The sequence below is a fragment of the Diadema antillarum genome, unplaced genomic scaffold (genome assembly GCF_040938485.1).
Source record: "Diadema antillarum isolate AM-2024a unplaced genomic scaffold, OU_Dant_1.0 scf00000063, whole genome shotgun sequence".
Classification (NCBI taxonomy): domain Eukaryota; kingdom Metazoa; phylum Echinodermata; class Echinoidea; order Diadematoida; family Diadematidae; genus Diadema; species Diadema antillarum.
In genome coordinates this window covers 1615692-1639050 of record NW_027270952.1, presented here as the reverse complement: position 1 = coordinate 1639050, position 23359 = coordinate 1615692, and the positions used below count along the sequence as shown (strand labels likewise).

At 39.1% G+C, this 23359-nt stretch overlaps 2 protein-coding genes across 2 annotated transcripts; both read left to right on the top strand.

The window, feature by feature from the left end:
• The first annotated feature begins 6217 nt into the window (after positions 1 to 6217).
• LOC139716251 (L-asparaginase-like) lies at positions 6218 to 9543 on the top strand. The gene is made up of 4 exons (XM_071627818.1): positions 6218 to 6299; positions 7317 to 7429; positions 8470 to 8655; positions 9394 to 9543. Exons 1-4 carry the CDS (start codon positions 6218 to 6220, stop codon positions 9541 to 9543), a joined length of 531 nt encoding a protein of 176 aa, XP_071483919.1.
• A 6870-nt stretch (positions 9544 to 16413) lies between these two features.
• Positions 16414 to 23063, top strand: LOC139716250 (L-asparaginase-like). The gene is made up of 5 exons (XM_071627816.1): positions 16414 to 16746; positions 19701 to 19827; positions 20845 to 20957; positions 21993 to 22178; positions 22914 to 23063. The coding sequence occupies exons 1-5, from the start codon at positions 16414 to 16416 to the stop codon at positions 23061 to 23063; spliced, it is 909 nt and encodes a 302-aa protein (XP_071483917.1).
• Positions 23064 to 23359: the final 296 nt, after the last annotated feature.

Below are 23359 nucleotides of genomic sequence, written 5' to 3'. Positions count from 1 at the left end.
CGAAAAATGGAGGGACCCACTAAAAAGACAGAGCTTGTAGTGTGTGGGCCCCTCTGGAGAAGAACATTGATGGAATCGAATCATCGTAGATACAAAAGATAACAAAGTGGAAGAAGTCTGGATACAAAAGATAATAAAGTGGAAGAAGTCTGGAAGCCCACTAAAATTAGATTACCATATATACACTTTCATAGACGCGAACAAACATGAAACAGGACTAGACAACGAGACAACTACTGAAAAAAAAAGGTTGTACAAGACAAACGGAATGGACAAGACTGACAAACTGAAGACAAAATAGCAGACAAAAATGCACAACAGAAACAGAAACAGAACAACAGAAACAGCGATCTTCGGCAGAAGCATGCCAAGAGAATAAGAGGATAGTTGTAGGGGAAAAGTAATATTTTGACGCCTGAAATAAGACAAGAAAATAGAAAATAGAGGGACGTATGAACAGGAGTCACATACGGAAAGTCAACTTCAAGACGCTATGGGCAAAATGGCATAGGTGACAACATTGAGAGCATCCAGGAAAAAGATACCATTAATTCTTTGAAGAGGGGACAAAGTGAGCAGGTAAGTGTAACTGAGAAAAAAGGCCAAATGGTTAATTCGGTATTGTAGAGTCGTACGATTGCAATAAAAAAGACTTCAGTCTCCTCTTGAAAGAACATATGGATGGAGCGTTTTTTATGTCTTGATTCAAAGAATTCCAATAATTTGGGCCTACATAAATAAGTGTGTTTTTAGCAAAAATCGTTCTTAAAAGAGGTAAGTGAAATTCATTGGAACGCCTAGTAGGATATTCATGAAATGATTGATTTTTTAGGAACATAGAGTCAAAAATAGACGGAAGCAAGTTATTACAATACTTGTACATAAATTGCCCTAAATTAAACAAAAACAAATCTGCAATTTTTAAGAGCTTGTTGGAGGCAAACAACATATTTGTATGAGAACGTACAGGGGAATAACAGATAACACGTAGAGCTTTCTTTTGTAAGAGGAACACTCTCTCTAATAAATTCTGATGCGTGTTGCCCCAAACTAATATTCCATAATTAAGATGAGGCAATATTAACGACGAATATAGCATAAGTAATGATTTTTGTGGAATATGAAATTTCAATCTATTTACAATGCCTATATTACGTGAAATTATATTGCAGACATTATCAACATGTGATTTCCAGGAAAGTTTTTCATCCACAATGACACCCAAAAATTTGATATGTGAGACTCTTTGTAGATGAGAGTCATCTAATACTATATTTGTACTTAAACTATCAACAATATTACTAAAAAGCATATATTTTGTTTTTTGAGCATTGAGTGATAGCCTATTGGCCCTGACCCAATTTGTCACTTTTTTCAATTCAATGTTAATTTTATGAACGAGAAAATCAATATCATTATGGGCAAAAAATACATTAGTGTCATCTGCAAAATGAATAAAAGAGAGGTCGTCGGATACGCGACAAAAATCATTGATATAAATGATAAACAATAACGGCCCTAAGAGACTTCCCTGTGGGACACCACATTTAACTTCTCTGACAACGGAATCATTGTTTTTAATTGTAACGAATTGTTTTCTATCAACTAAATAACTCTTGAACCACTCCAAGGCCTTCCCACGTATTCCATAATGCGATAACTTATAAAGTAAAATATCGTGATTGATAGTGTCGAAGGCCTTGGAGAAGTCCAAGAAAATACTAACTAGATGAGAATGGTTATCGATTGCGTGAACAACTCTATCAACAAAATGCAAAAGAGCATGCGTAGTACTATGTTTCTCACGAAAACCAAACTGAAAATTCGTAAAAACGTCGTGTACCTTCAAAAAATTGATCATTCTCTTGTAAATAAGTTTTTCTAAAACCTTAGACAATGACGATAATAATGAAATTGGGCGATAATTGCTGACTTCGAACTTATCGCCTGCCTTAAATATTGGGATTACTTTAGCTAATTTCATTTTATCAGGGAATACACCATTAAAAATTGACAGATTAAATATATGAGCAAGTGGATCAGCAATCGAGGAAATAACACCCTTAAGTATGAAATTATCTATCTCATCATAACCAGAACTTCGTTTATTTTCAAAAGAAGAAATTATATCAATAATTTCAAATCTGTTAGTTGGTATAAAAAAATATGGAATCAGAATTACGCTGACCTAAAAATTCAGTAAAATGAGAATCTGTTGCAGGAATGTTTTGAGCATAATTTTCGCCTATTTTTGAAAAATAAGAATTAAAAATATTTGCAATATGAAGAGGATCATTAATCGATTCATCATTCAATTTAATTTTATCAATGTCAGAGTGTTTACTCGGAACATTCATGGCCTGTTTTAGGACTTTCCAAGTATTTTTCATATCAAACTTATATTTCGATAATTGCTTAAAGTAATATCTTTTCTTTTCAGAACGTAAAATCATTGTCAAAGTATTTTTATATGATGTATATCTATTCTTCGATCGCTCAGTTTTTTCCAATTTGTACTTGTAATACAAACGATTTTTCCTATTAATTGAACGAAGAATTGATCTGGAAATCCAAGGTAATCTAGGTGTCTTTTTATACTCTGTTCTATTTCTTTGTTTTGGTATTACATCATCTAAATGATGATTAAAAGTTTCCATAAAATTACAAAAGGATATATTAACATCATCGCTGCCAAATACTCCTGACCAGTCAGCATTCTCCAGGGCCACATCAAAACTAGCTAACTTTTCAGGTGAAACTCTACGTCTAAACAAAAGAGGTGAAATAGGTTTAATATTAGCTGGTGTTTTAAGAGTAAAACAAGTCATTATTGGAAAATGATCAGTCATATCTGAAAGGATTATAAAAGAGTCAGGGAGGGGTAGAATATTACAAAACAAGTTGTCAATGAGGGTGGCAGAGCGATCTGTAACACGTGTGGGTTTAGAAATAAGAGGAAGAAAGGACGAGGACAGAAGTGTGTGAAGAAAATCACTAGAGATGTTATCATGCTCAGACTTCAGCAAATCAATATTGAAATCACCGAGTAAAAAGCAATCCTTATTTCGGAAAACGTGTGAATTATCAAGATCTGAAAAATAAGTTAAAAAATCATTGGCGTTTGAATTAGGAGGTCTGTATATAATGCCTACCATAAGATTTCTACATCCTGGGATAAGAATTTCTATAAACAAAGATTCAACAACATTGTCCATTCTAGAAATATCTTCATGAACAATAGTATCAAAGGAACGTGATATGTACAACGCAACGCCCCCTCCATTCTTATCAAGCCTATTGTTAACAAACAAATTATAACCCTCAATTGCGAAATAATTTTCTGTATTGGAAGCTAACCATGTCTCACTTAATCCGATAACGGATAGCGACTGGCTTGCATCAGATTCTAATAGAAATTTTAAATCATCAAAATGTTTATTCAAACTCCTTATATTTAAATGTAACAAAGAAAACGTGTCCTCAGAAAAATTATGAATCATATCTTTGCATTGATTCACTGTAATATAATTGCACAACATATTTTGAGTGAAATCATTACTAAGATCATGAGGCAATTCATTTGCAGCTGTATTCAGGCTATCGGTAACAAAATCATCGTAAGGGGTGGTTCGTGTACTGGTTAACCCACTAACTGGGTCAGAATCTAAGCTTGTGTTCCTAAACAATTCAAAAAAATCATCGTTCGATACGGAATGAAATGGAGCATTCAGAAAATTAGCCATAATTAAAAATACGAGACGAATTTTTAAAAGTCTGCGTTATTAACAAAACTAGGATGTCGTGAATAAGTGGACGATACAAGAAAATACCCAGTCGCCGGGATGTGGCAAGACGCTGGAGTAATCTACGAACATGGGTGACGTCAAAATTATGATAAGCAGAAGATCGCTGAAGAGACGTAGAACGTGAAACGAGAAAGGGCTGAACAAGGTAAGTAAGAACACTGAGAAGCATGGACAGAAAAAGACATAGAACACACACAACATAATAAGAATAAATCCAGTCTCTCTGTGGGCTTCCGAGACGACAGCAAAAACATACATACACAAAAATTTGAGCCGACATTAGACAAGGACAAACGTGGCTTGGCTATTACATTCGATCAATTTCCGGATCATCAATAATATACGATAAGTACAGAATAGCTCCAAAAACCCCAGGCCAATAATGTACCTTCTCGGGCACTTGTTAGCACACCGCAGGTCTGAATACGAAACATAATTATTTTCACACCAATGTTGCACTAATAAAATCAATGTTTGTGTGTGTTTGTACGTATGGCCTATGGGGGTGGGGCACTTTGGGGCTACTGCCTTGGACCCCGTGCAGGATAAAATAGCTGGCATTGGTGTTTTGGATATCTCTGATGGGAACTACTTCCATTGCAAAAGAAATTAGCCGTGACTCGTTTCAACTGAATAAAATCAATGTTTGTGTGTGTTTGTACGTAGGGCCTCTGGGGGTGGGGCCTTTGGGGCTACTGTCTGGGGCCCCGTACAGGATAAAATAGCTGGCATTGGTGTTTGGGATATCTCTGATGGGAACTACTTCCATTGCAAAAGAAATTAGCCGTGACCCTTTACAGCTGAATAACACCATATTTGTGAGGCCCTTTGGGGCTACTGTCTGGGGCCCCGTACAGGATAAAATACCTGGCATTGCTGTTTTCATGATAAGTACACCCAAAGGAACAATATCCACCAACTTTTATCAGTGACCCCCTTCGGCTGAATAAATCCATTTTTCGGGGTCCCTTTTTGTGGTCCCTAGGCTTACGGTACAGGATGTGACTTGCCAGCAATTCATTTTATTGACCCTTGGCCACATCCTTATACGATGAGACCATTAAAAAGTGTGACCCTTTTCAGCTGAATAAATCTTCTGGGCCCCCGGTCTATGTCTGTATGACATTTTTTTGTATACCGGTATGTATTTACATGAAGGAATGTGTGAGCGTATGTGCCTGCGTGTGTGTGTGTGTGTGTGTGTGTGTGTGTTCGTGTGTGTGTGTTCTATTGTGCCTGGTCAATTTCTGCCTGCAAACTACCCTGGGTCCCAGGGTATACCGGGTAGTTTGCAGGTACAAACCCTTGTTGGGAGTAACAGAGTCTGCACCAAGACTATACTACATGCACTCAACTGGCACTGTCCCTAGTTTGCAGGCACAAACCCTTGTTGGTCGTAGAGGAGTCTGCGCCAAGACTACAGTATGCACCACTTCGGCACTGCCCCATAGGTCCTGTGTTGTAGCTTCTCAAGGCTGCAGTGCAGTGGTACGTGTATTAGTCTTGGCACATGCAGACAGCTAAACAACCAGCAAGGGTTTGTGCCTATAAACTAGCGGTCTGGCTACCCCTTTCCCGACCAGATATTTTGTCAGTTTTTTTTTTTTTTTTTTTTTTTTTTTTTTTTTTTTTTTTTTTTTTTTTTTTTAATGATGTACACTCATAGGACATTATTTTAGACCAAGTTTGGTTCATGGGCTCCATGTGGTAGGCCCTAAATTACACCAGCCAAGGACCCTTTTCGGGGGGTCCCTGGGGGCGGAACCCGCCCTCCGGGACCAGGCTGACGCGCATTTTGTTAATGAGGAGGGTGGCCCCAGCAACTCTGAGGGGTCAAACCTTTTGGGCTTGATGGGGTAAATTGAGTAGTCGCTAGCTCTCTGGCTATAAGTAAATCTACACCGTAGAATTTCAACTGGAGTGGACCGTGGAATACCGATGAGAGTATGCTTCGATGCACATATCAGCTGACCGGTGCTGTTCGTGGTTTACGAATGTTCCCCGATGGACAGCGAATAAATCGGGCATCCCGTGAATCCCCACGCTACAGTTTTTTTTTTTTTTTTTTTTTTTTTTTTTATAAGAATAAATCATAAGATTATCATATAGTAAAATTATGTCGAACAAAATTCTTCGTAAATCATATCTCTTGGTGATCATGAAAATTTCAGCCTATGCATGATCATAGATTTTTCCCCAACATGAAGATAATTTATGATCGAAATGAATTAAAGTATGACAATATATCCCCACCCCAACACCCACCAAGGGAGGTATACGACCATTCTTCCTCCCTCGCGTCACCGTTCAAGTACACTCCCACAAACTCATCAACCACGGTGTACGTTACGCCCTCTATCATTCAGGTCACTCTATTTTTTAACGGCAAGTTGATCCGTGGCAACCGAAGTATGAAATTCTCCTGCTGCAGACTGGATGCCTTCAGATCCCCGAATTTCCCTCCACTCGCCTTCGTGGGCACCAACACTCAAGGTGACTACAGGAACATCAATAATTACACTGTAAAAACATCGGTGTTAGATTTAACACCACGGGTGTTAAATCTAGGGCCTAACACCGATCAAACTTCAATAAAGGACCACACCCACAGGTGTTAAAAATGCACTGTGATGGTGTTGAAAAGTGTTCACCTGACACTTTGTGGTGTTAATTTGACACTGTATAATCGTTATTTTGACACTGTACTGGTGTTAATTCAAAAATGACACCACATGGTGTTGATTTGATATCTGTTAGTGTTAATATCAATGGTTTAACACCCGTCCAGCTTCAATAAGAGACCACACCTGGTCCAGCTGGTGTTACTTTGGGGTAAATTTATTTTCACATTTTTTCAAAAATCTAGTATTTTAATGTAAAATTCTTGATCGTCTTGTTTAAATTAAAAATCAACAAAAAGTGCAGTTACTAAGAAACTCTTCAAAAAACAGTTTAAAATTTGGAAATGACACCCGGAGGTGTTAATTTAACACCATAAATGAGCACCGAAAATTTAACACCAGCTCGGTGTTCACTATTTAACACCGGACTTTTTGCAGTGTACTAACAACATCCACTTGAGCTCGTGATTCAAAGTGTACATAATTGGCATGTGTACTGATGTAATCGGGATGAAATATTGGGGTTTTGTTGGCGCTTAAAGAAAGTAAGGATATTTAGACCTATATAATACCAAAAGAAAGGGGATATGTTAAAAAAAAAAACATTTGTATATTCATATTATGTACCAACATTCGTAAATCATGAATGTATTTTTTTGTTAAACTTTTACCTCTTTTGAATTTCATTCTTGAACAGCAATGTCAATAGCATAGATCTGTACTCCATGGGACAGAATGATACTAAAACGTAGTATTTCCTAAGTTCGAATCAGACAGTACATTGTAAACCAGGGCTACTTGATGTATGATCACTTTGGCACCGTCCTTCATCCTCCATTGTTTAATTCCAATGTGACATCTTTTATTTCGTTCATTCCATCATGGTTAGTGATCTGGACCAATGTCCGTCAACCGAAACCTGGTGAAGAGTTCAGTGTGAAGGCGAACATGACAGCCGAAGTGGATCTCCTTTGGATCTATCCCAACATCACCCTCGACACGGTGAGTTCGGGGAAATAGTCGGTATAATGTCACCCTCGAAACAGTGCGTTTGAGACAATAGTCGATAATAACATCGCCCTCATTACCACGCCAGAAGGCAATATTAAACAGACTTATCACTGATATGATTCCGTTATGTAGGCGTCACTGTCGCGAAATTGACCAAAGATGAACACAGGATAAAGGAAATGTTCCAATTAGCCGCTGATCGTATAAACATTGGGTCATTCGTGAAGGCAACTTAAGCCATCGTATGGATGGTGGAGTTTTTCAGGCTCCTGTAGCAACTTTGTCAGCGGTGATAAAATCGTCAAATTCATGTAGACATCTCTTTTTCCTTCGTTTGTCCTTCGGATTCACATCTTCGTGTAGCCTTCGTGTGTTGTTCGGGTGCCATCGTGTAACTTTCAGTAGGCGTCGTATTTGCTTCTGCTGCTGATTGGCTTTGACCAAGTTCCGGGCCAACTTCACACAAAATAATTGAAAAGTCCATATTTGTATTGCCGTCTTGTGTCAATTTTGGGACAGTGTCACGCCACCCTTACCCCGAATAATGATGGTTATTCCGCAAACGCAGGGGCGGATCCAGGAATTCTGTAAAGGGGGGGGGGGGGGGCGCAACTAATATTTCTTGTGGCACCTCCGGGTTTCATTTCATTTTTTTCTTTTTTTTTTCTTTTTTTTTAACGATAAATAAAAGGGGGCGTGCGCCTCTTGCGCCCCCCTCTGGATCCGCCACTGAGACGTGTATTCTTTTTTATACTCTAAGACCCCACTTAATCTCGACCAGTGGGCTGCGAAGCTCTCGCTGGTGGGCCGCCAAAAATGAAATGAATATTCATATTCAATCTTACTGGGCCTCAATAAAGTTTGTAGGAGCCAATGTGGGCCTCGGGTTTGAAAAACGTTGAGAATCTATTGTTTAAAATCTTTGCCTTTAGCGAGTGTGCTCAACCGGGAAGTGAAAATCAAATTCAATTGCTTGATGAATGTCTATTCAATATTGAAAACGTAATTTTGTACGATTGAACATTGAACAGGTGAAGGCACATCTCCAGACTGACATCAAGGGCGTTGTGTTTATGACGTACGGCGCGGGAAACTTTCCATCAGACCGCAAAGACATCTTGAATGCTATCAAAGAGGCCGTTGAGGGCGGCAAACTGATCGTGAACTGCACCCAGTGTCCTAACGGACAAGTCACACCGGCTTACGAGACCGGACAAGTAAGTCTTGGTTTGACAGAAATACATTGTAGGGGCTTAACACCCGCCTTAGAATAAGATCAGGCCAGAAAAAAAAAAAAAAGTGATCTTAAAGGTCTTGTTTTCCTTTCGGAGCAGTGATTAAAAAAAAAAAAAAAATGTTCCAGATATCACTTTTGATGCATATGTGTAGGTCAGTTGTATCACAAAACATCCTACCATATAATTTTTTTTGCAATAAAGCCTGAAATAATGTTATAAGGAAATATCACTATTTTTCTCATTAAACCATACGGTTAAGTCTGGAAACATTTTTATTATAACTTTTGTTCACATTTTAATATTTAACAATACTTAATATTGACTACACTAGTTCAAATTTTTACATTGGCTGTTTCTATCCCTAACGCACATTTTAGAATGATTTTGACGCTTTAATGCTGGATTTTTGTTTCATCTGCAAATGGTAAATTATGCCTTTAAAGATCGGTAGACCACTCACCTAGATGACTACTGAGTAAAGGAGACACTAGTAAACAAAACCTAGAGTTGAGAGCATGACTTTATTTGAGAAATTAATTAGATTTTTTTTTTTGTGACTCTGATTTTTTATGTAAGATGAGAAAACTATGCATTGTTATTGTGTTGTACACGTTCTTAAACATGTTTAATTCGCGTTTATCAGGATCGATCTAAATTCTGTTGATCCGTGAGTTTGCTTATCAAATTTTGTTCGATGTTTTATCTTGGTTTATTAAGGTCCTGATAGAGGCAGGGGTAATCCCCCTCTCTGACATCACACCAGAGGCGGCGCTCACCAAACTTGATTACGTCATCCAAAACTTCATAGGCTCAGAACGCGAGGCTTACCTCAAACGTAGCCTGCGGGGAGAGATGACGGTTCAGTAATTTGATCATATATTTCAAGGAGTTTTTAAATTGATTTGATTTGATCTGATCTGATTTCATTGTTCCACATCTAAAACAAAAATAATATGATAAAATCGATTGAACTTTAGACTGGACTAAGCGTCGTAATTACAAAGAATACAAGAGAAGACAATTTCATAAACATGAAATGTGGGGGACCTACTAAAAAAGCAGAGCTTGTGATGTATAGGTCCCTAGATGAAAATGTTGGTCTTGTTAAACAAACAACCTAGTAACAAAAATTATGAAAGAAAGGAAATGAACGTAGAGGAAAAGAGAGCAAAAAAGCAAGAAAAACAAATAAAATACATCAGAACAGAACGAATTAGCCACCTGTAGTATGGTTGGTAGATTCCTCGTCATCCGACCAACATAGGCTGCGTTTATCAACTTTCCCCTTTTTTAAACGGCTTCCGAAAGCCCTTTCCAAAGCCCTTTCCAAAGCCCTTTCCAAAGTCCTTTCCATAGCCGTTTCCAAAGCCTTTTCCAAAGCCCTTTACAAAGCCCTGTACTATTAATGTGCCGCTTGTTTTCTAAGAAGGGACGGCGAAAAGCAACTACCATCATAAAGACATATGTTCTTTTGAGAGTGACGAGTTATGATGCCATGCCACATGAACCAATTGTCTTCCTATCTGTGACGCAGCTCCAGTTTACCACATTCTTCAAATATTTCTGAGTGGCGGCATGAGACTTTCGCTGCGTTTATCAACTGTCCTCTGTTTAAACGGCTTTCAAAAGCCGTTTCCAAAGCCCTTTATCATAACGGCTTCCAAAATAGTTGCGTTTATCAACTCTCTCCGCGAACACGATAACTGGCCTGTCACTGCACAGCTGCATTGCGCCGGCAATTCGACCCGAGGAGAAGAGGTCCATAAGGCGTGCATTGTTCGTAACCGCAGTACAATACTACAAAGCCGTTTCAAAACAGCTTTGCGTTTATCAACTTCAAAAGGCTTTTACAAACAGGTTTCTGAAAACCTGTTTAAGAAACCTGTTTGGAAAGTCACAAATTTGCGGCTTTCTAAAATGCTTTCCGAAAGGGCTTTCAAAACAGCTTTGCGTTTATCAACTCGTAAAAATTCCTTGAAAGCTGTTTGGAAAACCTGTTTCTGCCGAGAAAAGGAGTTGATAAACGCACCCATAGTTAGGTAACAGTAGGAATGCGCAAAAGCGCAGGATACATAATGATTCATTATTCAGGAATAGCTTTGACATGAGCGACTCTGTAAGAAGAACGAAAAGCAAACCCTGATTACCTAATAAAAAGGTGTGATACTTCTTTGATCATAATAATGATCAAAGAGTTATCACACTTGATCATATCAAGTCTTTCATGGATCAACCCGAGTCTGAGATCGCACTCCGTGGCCTACACGATTTAATGACGCCACATGTACGATACTGCACATCTAATGTTGATGAATTATACTTACTTTTTTTACCTGATTGTAACCAGTTTTTCTTGAAATTTAAAAGAAAATATTGGTCTTCCTCTGTAGTGGCATTGTGTCATTTAAGATACATCGCTGATGTTGAAAACATATATTTTATCTCAGTTGTAAGGAATTGATACATTTTCCTTATTTAGTACATTTTAGTACTTTTTTTTTAGTTTTTTTTTTTTGTAAGCGCTATGATATAGATAGATGAACTGTGTATGGTGTATCTAAATGCCTGGTAATGATAATAATAATAATGATAATAATTATAGTAATAATAATAATGATAATAATAACAATAATAAAAATAATATAATAATAATAATAAAGATAATAGTAGTAATAATAATAATTGTAATATTAATAGTAATGATAATGATGGTGATAAAAATAATAATCATCATCATCATATTCGTAACTTTTTTCTTGCCTTTTCTTCTTTTAACTTCTTGACGGTCACATTGTCTTCTGGATTCAAAACGCCTTCTGAATACCTGAAACTTTTGAGGTGAGGATGCAGCATTCAACTTTGTGCGAAATACGTAGAAACCACTTTATGAATGTTAAAGATCATGCAATTCTAAGAGGAATTCAATGTTTATTTGATGAAACTTGGTTTTGAAGTGGCTGAGATATCCAAAAACAAAGGTGGGTCCCGCCTTTTATTAGGATTGCTTTGTTTTGGATAACTCAGCTATTTCACAACCAATTTTCATCAAATAAACTTTGAATTCCTTTTAGAATCTTTATGCTATATGCATATTAATGTGTGTGTGTGTGTGTGTGTGTGTGTGTGTAATTATATATTTAACTATCTGAACCTAGATTAATAGTGTGTAAAAAATATGAATGAGTGCTGTCAGCAGTAAAAAATGTAACAATTATTCAAGGAGACACAAATTTGTCTCCTTAGGGTCAGTGTCTCCTTAATGTTTTATCTACAGTGTCTCCCTACGGCTATATCATATACATCATATGAATGTGTGTATGTATGTCTGTTCTATATGTTTTGAAATCCGTCCGGCCAGGAGCAGACGTATACCCTTGTGTGTATGTCCTGCTTCAGAAACGGATTTTAATCTAACATCACATCGCATCCTGGTCGCTGATGAAGAATGCGATGACTAACCTGTTTGGTGTCTTGTTTCTAAAACATGCGCTTTCCTCGCCAGGATAAAGCGTTTTAATGCCATTTTAGGTTTTAATCTCTTTCATTTCTGTTCGTTATTGATCAGTGCCTACCAGGAAAGGCTGGTTGACTATCAGGTAAAGTCTGATTGACTATCAGGAAAAGTCTGATTGACTACGGGAAAGACCGTTGACTATCAGGAAAGTCTGATACAGTATTCCATCACGGACAAGGCACAACTACTGGCTGGGATGTCTCTATGGGGGCCGGAGGTGTGAGTTTGCGTCAATGAAAGACAAGATGAGGTGGGTCTCTGAACCGTTTATCTTCGTGATAGTAAATCGGAGCATGACGTTGGCAATGTAAGTCCTTGAAAAGCTACCAGGGATTTGTTTAACACTTAACGTTTTTTAACACTGATTTCATCCTTTCATCTTTGGCTCTTCGTGGAGGGAACCAGTTCATGGATGCGTCGTTGCTACGCCCAACGCGCACATACACACTGCGCGGTTACCATGCATTGTGGCAGCAACTACCAGTCTAGACGCATTCCATCACACAAGCAGGTAAGTTTTGAAATCCGTCCGACCAGGAGCAGACGTATGCCCTTGTGTGTATGTCCTGCTTCAGAAACGGATTTTAATCTAACATCACATCGCATCCTGGTCGCTGATGAAGAATGCGATGACTAACCTGTTTGGTGTCTTGTTTCTAAAACATGCGCTTTCCTCGCCAGGATAAAGCATTTTAATGCCATTTTAGGTTTTAATCTCATATATATATATATATATATATATATATATATTGATTAATCATAATACTATCGAAAAGTGCAGTGTTCGAATGCCAGTAACAAAGTAGCATTATACTGCCATTAAAGTAATTTTGATGACAAATTGTAGGGCGTTATCAAACAGCTACAGGGAGCTATCTACATGAATTATACTAACAGGAAGTTTCCCTGTTGTTATAGATATTTGATGATTTTTTTTTTCAAAAGTTATTATATAGGCTATGTAGATACAAAGACTAGACCAATTATGTATATGTATTGTGTACAATGTCACTATGCATGTAACTACAACTGTATGTATATTATCTGTGACAATGAAGACAAGAGAGTCGCACGATGCTAGCTGGATAGGTTATGACCTCTCAGCCATATTGTCTGCTTGGCAGACGTGTGTGTTGCTTGGGTTGTGTTGTGGCTGTCTGCCACTAGTTTGCAGGCACAAACCCTTGTTGGTCGTATAGGAGTCTGCATGCGCCAAGACTAATACACGCACCACTACACTGCAGCCTCTCCCAAGAAGCTTCAACACAGGGCCTATGGGACAGTGCCAGAGTGGTGCATGTAGTAGTCTTGGGGCAGACTCCTTTACGACCAACAAGGGTTTGTGGCTGCAAACTAGTCTGCCACAGCCCATCACACAAGCAGCCACATTGTTTTCTCTTGATGCTGTCCCTATGACAGTCTTGATGGTGTTTTCTCTTTCTGTTCTCTATGTTGTGTGTTTATGTGTGCACGCATGCTTATCTAGATGCACTTGCGTGCGTGCAGTGTGTGTATGTGTGTGTGAGTGATTATGTTTGACTTTTTCTGGGGACCTACCCGTACAATTAAGCATCTGCTTTTCTATGGTTTCCCCTCACATAATCTTAATTATCCAATATGAGTGTGGCATACTCTAGACTGATTTAAATCCATTTTGTATCATGAAATATTATTTAAAGTCTGTATACACTGAATTTTCAAATTATCTGTTACTAGTCATTGATCTTTAGATGTATGTCACAAATGTGATATGTGTGGAACTTAATAAATGAAATGAAATGAAATGAATAAAATTAAATGAATGAAATGTTGTCATTTTAATTGAATCTGTGTATAAAGATCGCAAGAGTTACAGAGTATGAGATAGTCGACGTAAAATTAACCACCTTTATCGTTCAAATAGTATCTTTAATTGATATTTTATTTTAAACAGTAAATTTACGAGGCGCAATATTGGGATGACTGCCGCAGTGAACAGTGTAACCATGGAAACCAAAGAAACTCCTAAGATTCTTGTCATCTACACTGGGGGAACGATTGGGATGAAGAAAGTGAATGAAGGTGAGTCAATAGGAAACACTCTTCTCTGCTTAGTACATTATATCTCTTTCTTTCTCTCTCCCCCTCTCTCTCCCTCTCCTCTCTCTCTCCCTCTCTCTCTCTCTCTCTCTCTCTCTCTCTCTCCTCTCTCTCTTTAACTGTGCCGCTCTGGAAGAAGTAGCCATCGGACGTAGCGTTAGTTTAATGTTTTTAATGCCATCAGCTTTCGACATCTTGACGGGTCTCCTTCAGGGCATTTGGAAATCAACATAACGAAAAGCAACCAACTGTAATAAAACTTGAACAAAATCATGATAAAGCAAAAACAGCGATATTACATAGATTAGCATGCACTCCAAAACAAACAGCAATCTGATATAAGTTAACATGCACGGCGGTATTAGCAGTGAAACATGAATATGGCGTTTGCAATGCAATATATCAATTACATAGATGTATGCATGCATACATGTGTGTGTGTGTGTGTGTGTGTGTGTGTGTGTGTGTGTGTGTGTGTGTGTGTGTATGTGTGTGTGTGTGTTTGTGTGTGTGTTTGTAGATGCAGTCGTACAGATGTCCTTGACTAAATGAATATTTCTCCTCCGTGTTTGCAGTCTTGGTGCCAGTGAAACACTATTTGCCAGACTTCATTAGCAAAACGCCCACAGTGTACGGCAAGCCAGCGGACAGTATCGAGGGCCTCAGCACTTATGATCTCATGTAATTACCCTCAATACCTCAACAGATACCTGATTAGGATGTCAATGTCATTACAAAAAGGGCTGATATTTTTCGATCTTGTCAGACAATAAATAGAAGATATCTAATACTAATCTGCATACCATGGATTCGATAAATTGAACTTCACTTTGGCTGTGTCTAGTCATCCTATCTTAAAGGACAAGTCCACCTTCATATACATAAGGATTGAGAGAATGCAGCAATATTAGTAGAACACATCAGTGAAAGTTTGAGGAAAATTGGACAATCCGTTCAAAAGTTACGAATATTTTAAGTATCTGCGCAGTCACTGCTGGAAGAGAAGACTACTACAGTATATGATGTCACATGCGTACAACTATATAAGGAAAATAAAGAGAGAATTTCACAAAACTTTACTTTTTGAATAAAGTGCACAGTTCTTTGACTTGCTACTGACGTATGTTAAGGGTAATATTATTCCCCCTGCCTTCTGAAAGAGAGAAGTTGAGTGTTCTTTTGTTATGCGAGAAAAATGGAAATTGAATTTTCTTTATTCTTTCTTTATATCGTTGTACTAATGTGACATCACAAGCTATAGTAGTCTTTTCGTCCAGCCGTGACTGAGCAGAAACTTCAAAAATTCATAACTTTTTTAACGGATTGTCCGATTTTGCTCAAACTCTCACTGATGTGTTCTACGAATATAGCTGCATTCACTCAACCCACATGTCTATGAAGATGAACTTGTCCTTTAACTTACCTCTCCCTGAACTCTTTCCGAGTCAAGATAACACAATAATCACAGTGAGGTAAATACATATATTACATTCTAATCACAGATGTAATGTGCATTGCCGGAAATAATTTCGTTATGACTGATAACTTAATGACGATTCAATTAATGATGATTATAAAACATTGGCATTATTATCACCACTAACAGCTATTGGGGAAGCACTTTTACGAATGACCTCTGTAGAGCCTAATCGACAGTATTTTTCTGACCTTTTAAGATGCCAATAATGTGGATGCTGCACTTTACGAATTCGACAACCAAGAGTCATACAGCCCATGAACTCGACACTAGGCAAACGATTGGAAGGCCCATGATTCCGCCACTAGGCACTGACAAGGTCCACGAGTCCGACACTATAAGGCAAACAAAGCCCACGAGACCGACACATTAAACCCGGTGATGTAATGTCGAACTCGTTGGCCCATTTTTGCCTATAGTATCGAACTCGTGTGCCTTGCTCGCCTATAATGTCGGACCCATGGGTCTTAATTGCCTAGTGTCGAGATGACTCGTGGGCTATACGACTCATGGACATTTTTTCTAATGTCGAACTCGTGGGCTGTATGACTCGTGGATGTCCGTCTCGTGGGATAACCCCAATAATGTAAACTTGTCAGGGTCTTGTGGAGATTACGTCATAATGCTTAAACTTTTCACCGTTGTGATGGTATCCATAGAAACCAGGATGGCATGCAGCCACATTCTCTACAGCATGTTGGAGTGGGAGTGCATCAAGGACTCGAGTAACATCGCCGCCGCGGACTGGGTGCACATGGCAGAGGATATCCTACGATACTACAGCGTCTTCAACGGGTTCGTGATCCTACACGGCACGGACACGATGGCCTACACGGCGTCGGCTCTGTCTTTCATGCTCGACAACCTCTCCAAGCCTGTTGTCATCACTGGCTCGCAGATTCCACTATCCGAGTTCCGCAGCGATGGAGAGAACAACATGTTGGGCGCCCTTGCCATGGCCAGCTACTCTCGGCCTGAGGATGGCTTGGTGATAGCTGAGGTAAGGCGAAGATGAAAGGTGGTCATAATCATTGATACAGAATACATTTAAGAACACTTCATTACACCAGCTTAAAAAATGATCTCAATCTATACTTAATCATGATATACCGTTTTTCAAACAAAATCTGAAGACAAGATAATGAAGGAAAGTATGAACTTATGTTGCCCAACCCGATCACACACTCGGTAAAGTGCTAGTCTTTTATTTGAAAGATATTCTGTATAATTTCCTCCTTTCATTAAAGACCCTGTAAGGGATACCACGGAGTGAGAAGGCTGGCAAGGCTCAGATTTATTCGAGATTCCCCGTAACGAACTGTATACAGCTTTGCCGCTGATCTCTATGTAATAGCCAGAGAGCTAGCGAATACTCAATTTACCCCATCAAGCCCAAAAGGTTTGACCCCTCAGAGTTGCTGGGGCCACCCTCCTCAGTAACAAAATGTGCGTCAGCCTGGTCCCGGAGGGCGGGTTGGGCCCCCAGGGACCCCCGAAAAGGGCCCTTGGAGGGTGTAATTTACCCCATGGAGCCCATGAACCCTACTTGGTCTAAAAGAATGTCCTATGAGTGTACATCATAAAAATATAAAAACTGACAAAATATCTGGTCGGGGAAGGAGTTGCCAGACCGCTAGTTTGTAGGCACAAACCCTTGCTGGTTGTTCAGGTGTCTGCATCAAGACTACACTTTGCCATAGGCCCTGTACTGTAGCGTCCCCCAACAGTCTGAGGGACAGTGCCAGTTGAGTGCATGTAGTAGTCTTGGCGCAGACTCTTTTACTCCCATCAAGGGTTTGTACCCGCAAACTGCCCGGTATACCCTGGAACCCAGGGTAGTTTGCAGGCAGAAATTGACCAGGCACATTAGAAAACACACACACACACACACACACACACACACACACACACACACACACACACACACACACACGCACATACGCACGTACGCTCACATATTCCTTTATGTAAATACATACCGGTATACAAAACATGTCACATAGGTTCTACAGCCAGGATACCGTGCACACAATAAATGTCAGCTCTATAAGAAGTTCATACCATTTGATTGTTTAAATGGATGCTATCAATGGACATTTCAGTAAGGACACTAGAGAAATTTTAAAATTTGTGTGAATGTGTATCATGTTTTACCGGCCCCATCGTCTACTTGTCCTTTACTATGTATTCACCTTATGAGACATAATTGGAGCTTTTCAGAAAATGCTGAAATAAACCTTTCATTGTGAGTACACTTCAATTTCAGACCAACCACAGAAGCACTAAAGGCCATTTGTATAACACACTGAAGTAAACCATATCATCATCAGTGCATTAAACATAACTTTGATAAAGTTCATGTTAATAACAGAATGTCGGATACAGCTTGGAGTTTTTCCTTTTCTGACTCTTTCTTTTTTTTTGCATTTAAAATGCAAATTCCAAGTCTCAATCCATACATGATTCTTTTGAAAATCTTATCTGTGTGGCCAGTAAAACATGACGCAATTTCACACAAATTTTAAATTCTCTCTAGTGTCCCTGCTGAAATGTCCATTGATAGCATCCATGTAAAATAATCAAAAGGTATGAACTTCTTAAAGTAGGTCTGACATTTATCATGTGCAAGGTATCATGTCTGTATGACATTTTTTGTATACCGGTATGTATTTACATGAAGGAATGTGTGAGCGTATGTGCCTGCGTGTGTGTGTGTGTGTGTGTGTGTGTGTGTGTGTGTATGTGTGTTTGTGTTCTATTGTGCCTGGTCAATTTCTGCCTGCAAACTACCCTGGGTCCCAGGGTATACCGGGTAGTTTGCAGGTACAAACCCTTGTTGGGAATAAAAGAGTCTGCACCAAGACTATACTACATGCACTCAACTGGCACTGTCCCTAGTTTGCAGGCACAAACCCTTGTTGGTCGTAGAGGAGTCTGCGCCAAGACTACTGTATGCACCACTTCGGCACTGCCCCATAGGCCCTGTGTTGTAGCTTCTCAAGGTTGCAGTGCAGTGGTACGTGTATTAGTCTTGGCACATGCAGACTCCTATTACGACCAACAAGGGTTTGTGCCTGCAAACTACACTGTCCCTCATGTTGGGAGACGCTACAGTACAGGGCCTATGGCAAAGTGTAGTCTCAGACAGCTAAACAACCAGCAAGGGTTTGTGCCTATAAACTAGCGGTCTGGCTACCCCTTTCCCGACCAGATTTTTTGTCTTTTTTTATTATTATTATTATTATTTTTTTAATGATGTACACTCATAGGACATTATTTTAGACCAAGTTTGGTTCATGGGCTCCATGGGGTAGGCCCTAAATTACACCCGCCAAGGACCCTTTTCGGGGGGTCCCTGGGGGCGGAACCCGCCCTCCGGGACCAGGCTGACGCGCATTTTGTTAATGAGGAGGGTGGCCCCAGCAACTCTGAGGGGTCAAACCTTTTGGGCTTGATGGGGTAAATTGAGTAGTCGCTAGCTCTCTGGCTATAAGTAAATCTACACCGTAGAATTTTAACTGGAGTGGACCGTGTAATACCGATGAGAGTATGCTTCGATGCACATATCAGCTGACCGGTGCTGTTCGTGGTTTACGAATGTTCCCCGATGGACAGCGAATAAATCGGGCCTCCCGTGAATCCCCACGCTACAGTTTTTTTTTCTTTTATAAGAATAAAACATAAGATTATCATATAGTAAAATTATGTCGAACAAAATTCTTCGTAAATCATATCTCTTGGTGATCATTACAATTTCAGCCTATGCATGATCATAGATTTTTCCCCAACATGAAGATAATTTATGATCGAAATGAATTAAAGTATGACAATATATCCCCACCCCAACACCCACCAAGGGAGGTATACGACCATTCTTCCTCCCTCGCGTCACCGTTCAAGTACACTCCCACAAACTCATCAACCACGATGTACGTTACTCCCTCTATCATTCAGGTCACTCTATTTTTTAACGGCAAGTTGATCCGTGGCAACCGAAGTATGAAATTCTCCTGCTGCAGACTGGATGCCTTCAGATCCCCGAATTTCCCGCCACTCGCCTTCGTGGGCACCAACACTCAAGGTGACTACAGGAACATCAATAATTACACTGTAAAAAACATCGGAACCTAGATTTAACACCACGGGTGTTAAATCTAGGGCCTAACACCGATCAAACTTCAATAAAGGACCACACCCACAGGTGTTAAAAATGCACTGTGATGGTGTTGAAAAGTGTTCACCTGACACTTTGTGGTGTTAATTTGACACAGTATAATCGTTATTTTGACACTGTACTGGTGTTAATTCAAAAATGACACCACATGGTGTTGATTTGATATCTGTTAGTGTTAATATCAATGGTTTAACACCCGTCCAGCTTCAATAAGAGACCACACCTGGTCCAGCTGGTGTTACTTTGGGGTAAATTTATTTTCACATTTTTTCAAATATCTAGTATTTTAATGTAAAATTCTTGATCGTCTTGTTTAAATTAAAAATCAACAAAAAGTGCAGTTACTAAGAAACTCTTCAAAAAACAGTTTAAAATTTGGAAATGACACCCGGAGGTGTTAATTTAACACCATAAATGAGCACCGAAAATTTAACACCAGCTCGGTGTTCACTATTTAACACCGGACTTTTTGCAGTGTACTAACAACATCTACTTGAGCTCGTGATTCAAAGTGTACATAATTATCTTGTGTACTGATGTAATCGGGATGAAATATTGGGGTTTTGTTGGCGCTTAAAGAAAGTAAGGATATTTAGACCTATATAATACCAAAAGAAAGGGGATATGTTTAAAAAAAAACATTTGTATATTCATATTATGTACCAACATTCGTAAATCATGAATGTATTTTTTGTTAAACTTTTACCTCTTTTGAATTTCATTCTTGAACAGCAATGTCAATAGCATAGATCTGTACTCCATGGGACAGAATGATACTAAAACGTAGTATTTCCTAAGTTCGAATCAGACAGTACATTGTAAACCAGGGCTACTTGATGTATGATCACTTTGGCACCGTCCTTCATCCTCCATTGTTTAATTCCAATGTGACATCTTTTATTTCGTTCATTCCATCATGGTTAGTGATCTGGACCAATGTCCGTCAACCGAAACCTGGTGAAGAGTTCAGTGTGAAGGCGAACATGACAGCCGAAGTGGATCTCCTTTGGATCTATCCCAACATCACCCTCGACACGGTGAGTTCGGGGAAATAGTCGGTATAATGTCACCCTCGAAACAGTGCGTTTGAGACAATAGTCGATAATAACATCACCCTCATTACCACGCCAGAAGGCAATATTAAACAGACTTATCACTGATATGATTCCGTTATGTAGGCGTCACTGTCGCGAAATTGACCAAAGATGAACACAGGATAAAGGAAATGTTCCAATTAGCCGCTGATCGTATAAACATTGGGTCATTCGTGAAGGCAACTTAAGCCATCGTATGGATGGTGGAGTTTTTCAGGCTCCTGTAGCAACTTTGTGAGCGGTGATAAAATCGTAAAATTCATGTAGACATCTCTTTTTCCTTCGTTTGTCCTTCGGATTCACATCTTCGTGTAGCCTTCGTGTGTTGTTCGGGTGCCATCGTGTAACTTTCAGTAGGCGTCGTATTTGCTTCGGCTGCTGATTGGCTTTGACCAAGTTCCGGGCCAACTTCACACAAAATAATTGAAAAGTCCATATTTGTATTGCCGTCTTGTGTCAATTTTGGGACAGTGTCACGCCACCCTTACCCCGAATAATGATGGTTATTCCGCAAACGCAGGGGCGGATCCAGGAATTCTGTAAAGGGGGGGGGGGGGCGCAACTAATATTTCTGGTGGCACCTCCGGGTTTCATTTCATTTTTTTCTTTTTTTCTTTTTTTTAAACGATAAATAAAGGGGGGCGTGCGCCTCTTCAGCCCCCCTCTGGATCCGCCACTGAGACGTGTATTCTTTTTTATACTCTAAGGGACCACTTAATCTCGACCAGTGGGCTGCGAAGCTCTCGCTGGTGGGCCGCCAAAAATGAAATGAATGTTCATATTCAATCTTACTGGGCCTCAATAAAGTTTGTAGGAGCCAATGTGGGCCTCGGGTTTGAAAAACGTTGAGAATCTATTGTTTAAAATCTTTGCCTTTAGCGAGTGTGCTCAACCGGGAAGTGAAAATCAAATTCAATTGCTTGATGAATGTCTATTCAATATTGAAAACGTAATTTTGTACGATTGAACATTGAACAGGTGAAGGCACATCTCCAGACTGACATCAAGGGCGTTGTGTTTATGACGTACGGCGCGGGAAACTTTCCATCAGACCGCAAAGACATCTTGAATGCTATCAAAGAGGCCGTTGAGGGCGGCAAACTGATCGTGAACTGCACCCAGTGTCCTAACGGACAAGTCACACCGGCTTACGAGACCGGACAAGTAAGTCTTGGTTTGACAGAAATACATTGTAGGGGCTTAACACCGCCTTAGAATAAGATCAGGCCAGAAAAAAAAAAGTGATCTTAAAGGTCTTGTTTTCCTTTCGGAGCAGTGATTAAAAAAAAAAAAAATGTTCAAGATATCACTTTTGATGCATATGTGTAGGTCAGTTGTATCACAAAACATCCTACCATATAATTTTTTTTTGCAATAAAGCCTGAAATAATGTTATAAGGAAATATCACTATTTTTCTCATTAAACCATACGGTTAAGTCTGGAAACATTTTTATTATAACTTTTGTTCACATTTTAATATTTAACAATACTTAATATTGATTACACTAGTTCAAATTTTTACATTGGCTGTTTCTATCCCTAACGCACATTTTAGAATGATTTTGACGCTTTAATGCTGGATTTTTGTTTCATCTGCAAATGGTAAATTATGCCTTTAAAGATCGGTAGACCACTCACCTAGATGACTACTGAGTAAAGGAGACACTAGTAAACAAAACCTAGAGTTGAGAGCATGACTTTATTTGAGAAATTAATTAGATTTTTTTTTTTTTTGTGACTCTGATTTTTTATGTAAGATGAGAAAACCATGCATTGTTATTGTTTTGTACACGTTCTTAAACATGTTTAATTCGCGTTTATCAGGATCGATCTAAATTCTGTTGATCCGTGAGTTTGCTTATCAAATTTTGTTCGATGTTTTATCTTGGTTTATTAAGGTCCTGATAGAGGCAGGGGTAATCCCCCTCTCTGACATCACACCAGAGGCGGCGCTCACCAAACTTGATTACGTCATCCAAAACTTCACAGGCTCAGAACGCGAGGCTTACCTCAAACGTAGCCTGCGGGGAGAGATGACCGTTCAGTAGTTTGATCATATATTTCAAGGAGTTTTTAAATTGATTTGATTTGAACTGATCTGATTTCATTGTTCCACATCTAAAACAAAAATAATATGATAAAATCGATTGAACTTTAGACTGGACCAAGCGTCGTAAGTACAAAGAATACAAGAGAAGACAATTTCATAAACATGAAATGTGGGGGACCTACTAAAAAAGCAGAGCTTGTGATGTATAGGTCCCTAGATGAAAATGTTGGTCTTGTTAAACAAACAACCTAGTAACAAAAATTATGAAAGAAAGGAAATGAACGTAAAGGAAAA